This window comes from Cololabis saira, chromosome 10 (assembly GCF_033807715.1).
Source record: "Cololabis saira isolate AMF1-May2022 chromosome 10, fColSai1.1, whole genome shotgun sequence".
Classification (NCBI taxonomy): domain Eukaryota; kingdom Metazoa; phylum Chordata; class Actinopteri; order Beloniformes; family Belonidae; genus Cololabis; species Cololabis saira.
Window position 1 is genome coordinate 41839680 of NC_084596.1, and position 8729 is coordinate 41848408.

At 36.9% G+C, this 8729-nt stretch overlaps 1 protein-coding gene across 2 annotated transcripts; it reads left to right on the plus strand.

The window, feature by feature from the left end:
- Positions 1-1557: 1557 nt before the first annotated feature.
- Positions 1558-5406, plus strand: LOC133452107 (transmembrane protein 69-like). 2 transcript variants are annotated; one of them, XM_061731307.1, is made up of 3 exons: positions 1558-1718; positions 1909-1954; positions 3989-5406. In XM_061731307.1, exons 2-3 carry the CDS (start codon positions 1916-1918, stop codon positions 4697-4699), a joined length of 750 nt encoding a protein of 249 aa, XP_061587291.1. In that variant the 5' UTR covers positions 1558-1718; positions 1909-1915; the 3' UTR covers positions 4700-5406. The 2 variants fall into 2 exon arrangements, with proteins under 2 accessions (XP_061587291.1, XP_061587292.1); XM_061731308.1 differs by having other exon boundaries at positions 1558-1678.
- The last annotated feature ends 3323 nt before the right edge of the window (positions 5407-8729 follow it).

Consider the following 8729-nt stretch of genomic DNA (forward strand, 5'->3'; position numbering starts at 1 on the left):
TGCTAGTCTCACAAACCTTAGTAAAAGTGTTGTTCCGAAAAAATCTAAGAAATAAGGGTTCTGAATAATAACATCAAGTCTTGACATTTTTTTATTTTCTCATCAGTGATTTGGAGCTGTGACTATGAATTGAATATCAGCCATTAATGATTTACTTGACTATTAAAATTTTGTTAATAAACTACCGGAGTTATTTGTTTTTTCTTGCTGATTGTGTAAATGTATTGATTATTTTCTCTTTTTAAAGCTACAAACATCCAACTTCTACAGCTGTAAATATGCTGCACAAATATACATATATTCACTATATGTGTTGTTTATCAAACTCAGGTATATTATAGATATATTAATCCCCACAAACCGTCAAATAAAAATAATGAATTTACCTAAAAATAATTAACTAAGTTTTAAAAAACAGTATTTTGCATTATATGCCTTTTAATGTTTTTCTTTTTATCATATTAGTGGGAATATGTTTCTGTAAATTAATGGTGATAATGTGAGATGCAGGATGGACAATAAAGCTCATATAATTTTTAATTTTTAATTTTTTTAAAAATAACTATCAACTTCATTCAGCCAGCACAGACAAAGGTACACATGACATGGCTTTCATTCAAAGGCAATGCTTAATGAAACTCATTAAGAAACAAAGGGGACACAGTAAATTAACAAAAATAAGATAAATTAAATAAATATGAAATAATAAAATAACTTAAAATGTCTAGTGTATACAAAACATTCAGTTGTCATAATTCTTTACAAACTTCAGCTGTGACAGCTGCTGACAGTGTCGCAGCTTCTCCTGAGTGTAAACACTAGGTTTCTCAACCAAATACAGATGAATGTCCGGCCATTGGACATCGGGCCACTTTGTGATATCTTCCTCCGGGAAGGAAGTTGCTTTCCATCCGCCACAGTTAGTTTAGTAACGTAATTTCCACGATCTTTTTCCGTCAATCGGCTGGTGTAAACTGTCATGAACTCCGTCTTTCTGCCGCAACAATGCGCGCGCAGCTTGCCTACGTCATACTTGTTTACAAACACGGAAAGGGGTCTATTGAGTGAATTCCACAAGTGGGGAAAGATTGATGTTTACATGTTCTACAAAACGGTAAATTAAAATCATGAATGAATATCGGAATTAACACAAAAGAAATTATGAAAAGAAGAAGGAAGATCTTGTATATAATTTTTAAATTTGAACATAAATGTTTGAAAAATGTTAATTTTATTGACGGATAATAATGAATATTTAATGAAAAGGGGAGGAGATGGCTCATATCTGTTTGCATGTGATATAATTCTGAGAAATCTTTTTTGAATTATCAGTAATTTATTAATATATGTTGAATGTATCGATTTACATGAATGATCCCAGATCTGAACGTGTTCAGTGACGCGGGGGACGTTTCCTTCATTAGGGAGAGCGTGGTTTCTGTTTCTGAGCGGAACGCAAATAATTCGCGTCTTTGAATGCAACTCAGTCCGTCCCAGACACCGACAATCGATGTCAGAGCCGATCTCATTCAGCGCTGGTGTCTTAGCGGCCAGGCATTTAATCGAGCACGGACATGATGGGAGCAAGCAGACGACCTTTACTTTAGCTAGTTCACCACAACATTGTTATTATTCTTTTTTGTATATTTATCTTGCATGCAGTTGTCTGGACAGTACAGTTAGTGAAAAATAACTGCTGAAGGGCATATAACTCTTAGGTAACAGCGACAGCTGTGGTTTATTTTAACATGGTTGCACCATGTTAGCAGTGTGTTGCATCAGAAGAATGTTACTGTTACTGTTAGTGTAACTTGATGAAGTTATCTAAAACATACATGTGTGTGGGGGGCATGGAAAATTTCTTTTTTTAAATCCTTTTGACTAACCAAGAGCACCTTTTTTTTCCAGATTGAAAATGATAATATTTGCATCTGGAAGACAGATAATATCTGGGGTAAGAATAATTGCTTCTTTATGAATTGAATAGAGTAGTAGTAGTAGTGTTTATTTCGAATATGAATCATATTAAAAAAAAGAAAGAAAGAAATAAGACAATCGTCTTAACATGAGACATAACATACAGTTACTACATACACAGTGAGTACATATTCGAAAGGGAGTGAGAAGAAGTAAAACTTATAAACTCTCACCCCCTGTCCTTGCATATGACTAGCTAATATATGCAATGTGTGCAACATAACATTATGCAAACATAATATTGCCTATACACAATAATTACACACACACACACACACACACACACACACACACACACACACACACACACACACACACACACACACACACACCAGTATCTACATGCATGTATACATAGGGACACATACTGCATATAGGACAAAAGAGAAAAAAAACAAGACAATAAAAACATTTTTTTTTTTTTACAATAACATTAAAATAAATGGCAGACATCATTCAATAATATAAAACACAAACATACAAAGGCATCATTATAGTCCAAAAAAATAAAGTGCAAGTAGTTCGTGACATTAACAATTACACTAAATAATAAAAGGAAGGCAATACATTCAGATACCCGTAAACATTTCTTTTATGAGGTTGACAGTGGTATTACATTTCTTGTTATTAATCAACTGTATCGTCTCAAAATACATTTTGAAATCAACTTTAAAGGCAACTAAGGATGGACAGGATTTGGAGAATTTTGCCTTATGAATGTGAAACTTAGCAACAAGAATCATTAAGTTGACCAGTTGTTGAATTTTGTAATCTTGGTTTTCGTAATATAGTAAGATATCTTTGGCTTCTAATTTAATTACATTATTAGTTTGTATGTCAAAAAATTCTTCAAATTTTTTCCACAAACTTAAAGTATGTTCACATTCATAAAACAAATGTATGATGGTCTCTTCGTCATGTTTTCAATGTCTACAAAGACAATAAAAACATTGTAACAACACAAGCTACTGACCAGTGTAAGAAAATAAGGATAAAAATAAATAAATAAAAAATAAACACTGTATTATTGCGCCCAAACATTTTGCTCATCCCCGTACCTCTGACAAATAATATCTTTGTATTTTGTTTGAAACTGTTTAATATTTGGACATTGCTTTAATTCCATTGAAAACTTGTTCCATAGCCTCACCCCGCTGACTGAAACACAAAAATCTTTCCTGTTTGTGCGTATTAATGTGACATTAAAATTACTTTTGCCCCTTAAACCATATCTTCCCTCATGAATACTAAATAATTTCTGTATATTTGTTGGTAACAGATCATTTTTTGCTTTGAACATTATTTGCGCTGTTTGATAGCCCACAATATCCGTAAATAGGGCTGGGCGATATGGACCAAAAGTCATATCTCGATATTTTCTAGCTGAATGGCGATACTCAATATATATCGATATTTTTTCTGTGACATAATTGGGGTTTCCCCCAAAGCATCATAGCATAGCATCTCTGTTAGCTTCAATTTTTTCTGAGGCAAACCCTTAAAAAAACAGTCAGTTTTAATACAAAGCCTCGTGCCAAATGTCACACAGGTACATTTATTAACAGAGGTCTGCACAATATCAACATGTATAAAACAAATGAAATAAAAATAAACTGCCTGCATATATAGAATAAAAATGCTTCTTGAATAAAATAAAACAAATATCCCTTTCCTGCATAACAATTAAATTAAAATACACTGTGCAATTAATACAATAGACAGTAACAGGCAGACTTTTCCACTGGGGTTGACAGTTGTGCAAATAACAAAACATTTGTGCAAATCTCAAATAAAACATTCAAGTCGATTTGTCACAAAATAAGCTATATCAAAATCAAATTTTTATTTTTTCCTATATAAACGATTTTGTCTCATACCATATCGCGTTTGAAAATATATCGATATATATTAAAATCTCGATATATCGCCCAGCCCTATCCGTAAATTTGAGTATTTTGGACTTCAGTTGTTACAAAAATAAAAACTAAATCAGGCTTTATTGATATCTCAGGTTCCATTGAGGAGATTTGCCCAGCAGATATCCAGCGCACCAAAATGCACAAGAAAAGCCCAGCTGTGGTTTATTCCTCGACCCTCTCCGGTGATCCTGGCATGCAGAGCAACGTCCACTAGCCGGCTGTTAACGGGCATCACACCTCAGAGCTGGCAGGCCTCACGCTTCCTGCACGGGGACGCCCCACACGCCGCAGAGACGACCAATAACAAAGACAAGTTCAGCATGAAGGCGCTGGGCCAGGCCCCCAAGCCTGCTCTCTACCTGGGTTTCTCTGGGCTCCTCCCCTTCCTGGCCGCGCCCCTGCTGATGGCTGCAACGCAGGCCTTCTACCCGGAGGTTGCATATGCTCAGGTGGTGTACGGAGCCTCCATCGTGTCCTTTCTTGGAGGTGCACGCTGGGGGTTTGCCCTCCCTCCCGGGAGCCCCGCTCAGCCGGACTGGATGAATCTGGGCAATAGTGTGGTTCCTTCACTCGTGGCCTGGCTGGCTCTGCTCTGTAAGGACAATATTACAGAAGGAGCGCTGATAGTCGTCATGGGACTGGGCCTGTCGCTGCATTATGACCTGACCCTGCTGCCGGGCTACCCCGCTTGGTTCAAAGCCATGAGGACTGTCCTCACTCTGGTCGCCACCTTCTCACTGGTCGCTACGATAACACTTAAGAAGTTCTGCACTGAGAAGAGGATCAAGGACATTCAGAAGTGATTTAATTAAATAGTTTGTTCATTCAACTCCGTGGTGTAATAAAAATGTAATCAATCAATCAATCAATCAATAACTTTTTTTGTCCCCAATGGGGCAATTAATCTTGCAGCAATATATAAACATATACACATAGTAAAAAAGGACAACGACTTTAAATCTAAAAATCTAAAATCCCAAGCCTCACAACAGCTACCTTTTCCTCATGGAATTGAGAAGGGAGATGCAGAAGCTACAAAAGAAAGTTTATATCTGTTAGTTTTGAGAAGTGTAAGTCTGAGCAATGTACCCGATGGGAGGAACTGAAACTCTAGTGTAAAGGACGGAACAGTCCCATAGGATAGTTTATCTTTCCTATACAGCTGTTTGTTCTACAGGTCCTGTAGAGTCACCTGAGCAGAGACAACTATTTTACTACAGACATTCACCACCTTGGTAAGAACAGTTTTCTGCTTTACCCTTAGTGATGAAAACCAACAAATGAAAGAAAAAGTTAAAACAGACTCAATGAAAGAGCGATAGAACATGGACAACAAGGATGAATCGACATGGAATTTGGACAGTTTTCTTAGACAGTACAGACGCTGCTGACTTTAGGTTTAGTAAGGACGTGCTGACAGTTCGTCTCCAACAATTCACTGATTCACCAAGTTCACAATTTAGAAGATATCTTACTTCTAATGTGTTTTAGAATTGTTATTCGTTGAGTTATTGGGGGGGGGGGGGGGATAAATCATTGTAGTTTCCATGTATGCAAAAAAGGGACAGAAATGTTCAGCGTGTGAGGATCTTCTTGCATTAGTCTCTTCAGGTTAGGTCTGTAACACTTTTTTGTTTGAAGGAGAATTGGACAAAAATATTTTTTAAAGAAACAAAAAACTTTTGAAATCATTTATAAAAAATTGGAAAGAGGGCTTCATTTTTCTCATTTTTCTCCACTTACAACGATGTATGTGATAGCCAGTAATGATGTAATAATGACATTAACCAAGAAGGACACTGATTTGTCAATTGTATCTATATAAAAAATAATTTTAACAATTTCTAAATTTGGAATGTCATTCATTTTTAAAGATAGCCCATTTCTAATTTCACGCCAACAGATTTGTGAGACAGGACACAATAGAAACATGTGATCAAGTGATTCTTCAGATTCATTACAAAAAGCACAGGGGTCAACTTCAAATTTAAATTTATGTCTCAAGAATTCAGCGTTTGGATACATTTTATTAATCAAGTTAAAATTAGTTTCCTTGACTTTGGGGGGAATGGGCTGCGCTTTATCCAAGCTGCACTAATCAGATCCTGATTTGAACGGAACTTGACCAAGTTGCATAATTTCCCAAAATTAGAGAATGAATCATTGTAGTTTCCATGTATGCAAAAAAGGGACAGAAATGTTCAGCGTGTGAGGATCTTCTTGCATTAGTCTCTTCAGGTTAGGTCTGGAACACTTTTTTGTTTGAAGGAGAATTGGACATACGTGCAGATTTCAAATGTCAGAGCCATTTAAAGTTCTCAGTAGCTTTGATCTGACGGTGCAGGAGGTAGCACAGGTGGTTTCATCTGTAGTGATGGTCCCTGAACCACATACTGTACGGTTGCAGCGAGGAGCGTGAAACACTCCCGTCCAGCATCGTTTCAGTCCTGGATCATCACATCTCTCTTTGATTCATCCTGATCTGCTGACAGATCTAAGATGGAGTTAGCTTTTTCAAATCTTTTCAAAGCTTTTTTTTCACCAAAGCTAATTTCTGCAGCATTAAAGAATGGAAATACACTTTTTACCGTTAACTACAACTCCAAATTATAAAATTTGGGTATTTGAAGGACATACAAAAACTCACATTAACTGTTATTTCATTGCAGACACATTTCAAAGGTAGTTTATGTTATACCTCATCACATCTATTTAATCTGTTAATATTCATTTATTCCTATATTCTATGTAGGAGTGGATGAATGTACAGAAAACAAAAAAAAAAGTTTTAATGTGGTTAAAAAAGAAAAAGTAATAATGATGTTATTGTAAAAAGATGACTACAATCATTTTAAGGTACAAAAGCAGTCTTTACAAAATGCTGAGTCTTTGAGCATTAAATCTAGGTCAACGGCTCTTATTTTATTATTTAAGTAACATTCCCAAAAGAAAGCATGAAAGCATTTGCACATTTCAACCTCTTCAGGTCATAATACAATTACAGGATTCAAAGACTCTGGAGGAATGTCTGTAATGGGAGGCCGAAGGTGCAAATCTAAGCTGGAACAAGAACTGTCGCTTCATCAATGGCTGTTATAAACATATGGAGAAGGAATGACTTTGGGAAGTCTGTGTGGTGCACTGCAATACGACGCACCGTTCACAGATGCATCAAGGTTTATCTTAGCGTGTCCGGTATGAAACATCACACTCTGGAAACATGAATTGTGGTCAGATGAATCAGCAATCCAGATGTTTTGTGGAAGGAATGGATCCAAAAAGCCAGTAACAGTAACAAGTCCTAAAGCCGGGCCGTATGATGGGTTAGGTTACAGGGCGCATCAGCGTTCTTGGTTCTGTGATGGCAGCATTCATGTAGAACGGGGGCCGGCAACCCGCAGCTCTAGAGCCGCATGCGGCTCTTTAGTGCCGCCCTAGTGGCTCCCTGGAGCTTTTTCAAAAATGTTTGACCTTTTTTTTCCGTTTTTTCTTCTTTTTTTTCTTTTTTCTTCCTTTTTTCCTCTTTTTTTCTTCCTTTTTCCTTTCCTTTTTAATCTCGACATTTTGACTTTTTTCACAAAAATTTGAATATTTTCTTGACATTTCGACTTTTTTCTCGACATTTCAACTTTTTCTCAACATTTCAACTTTTTTCTCGATATTTCTACTTTTTTCTCAAGATTGTACTTCAACATTAATCTTGAAATTTCGACTTATTTCTCGACATTTCGACTTTTTTCTCGAAGTGCATAATGAAAAAAAAAATCTTCCCCCAGTTATAACTAATATAGATACATGCAGCATGTGTTGCTCCAGATATATTTGTTTTTTGTGTCCAATACGGCTCTTTCAACATTTTGGGTTGCCGACCCCTGACATAGAAAAATACACTGATATTTTTGGAGGAACATCTGCTGCCTTCAGCAACTCGTATACTTCAGATACATCCGAGCAGTTTTCAACCAGAGAATGCAACATGGAATCCTGCACACATTACAAAGGCAGCGCTGAGGAGGAAGAGGGTACTGGTACTGGCGCTGGACTGGCCTGCTTTTGGTCGGGGCTCATCTCCAGTAAAGAATATGTGGAGAATTTGGACTGATTTTGTATCCGGGCTCACCTCAGGATGAAACCTGCCGAGCTTCAGGGCTTTTCTGTCCTCAGCAACAAAATGTCTCTTCAGCGTTGTCTGGAGGGATGGCAACGCTTGAAGTCACATCTCTAATGAAATAAGTGTCACATTTTAAGAATGACATTTTTTTTGTCATACATAAATCTCACATTTACCGGAGTTTTCAAAAAGAAAGAAACAGATTTGACATTTCACAGCAGCAAAAACTCATTTTTACAGTTCAAATTTGCTGATATTTGCTGAAGTGATTTCAAACGTCTGCAGAGATGGAAGAAAATTTGTAGTTCTTTTCTGTTTTGGGTAAAATTGGACCTCCATATACTGAAATCAATTAAATATGGCACAAATGTCCACTTTCTGGCTGTTTTCCCAAGACTCTTGAGGCAGGATGGAGAGGGAATAATAACTGCAACCTGACATGAGCAGAGGCCTGACGGCAGAAGTTTAGCTTTGCAGGCAGAGGTGTCAAGTAACAAAGTACAAATACTTTGCAGGTCAGATGATTACAGGAGGGATATTGTGCCTTTTTTTAAATCCTCAAAAATGGACATTTCCTGTGCAGTGTCTCTGTGGTCAGAACACCACAGAGACACTTTACAAAGCTGTTTCAATAATGTTTTAACAGCAAAAAGTTGTTGGAGTCTGTCACTGGACTCCAGGAGGCGCGTGCATCCTTTGAAATCGGTGTTGCAGCTTTGTGC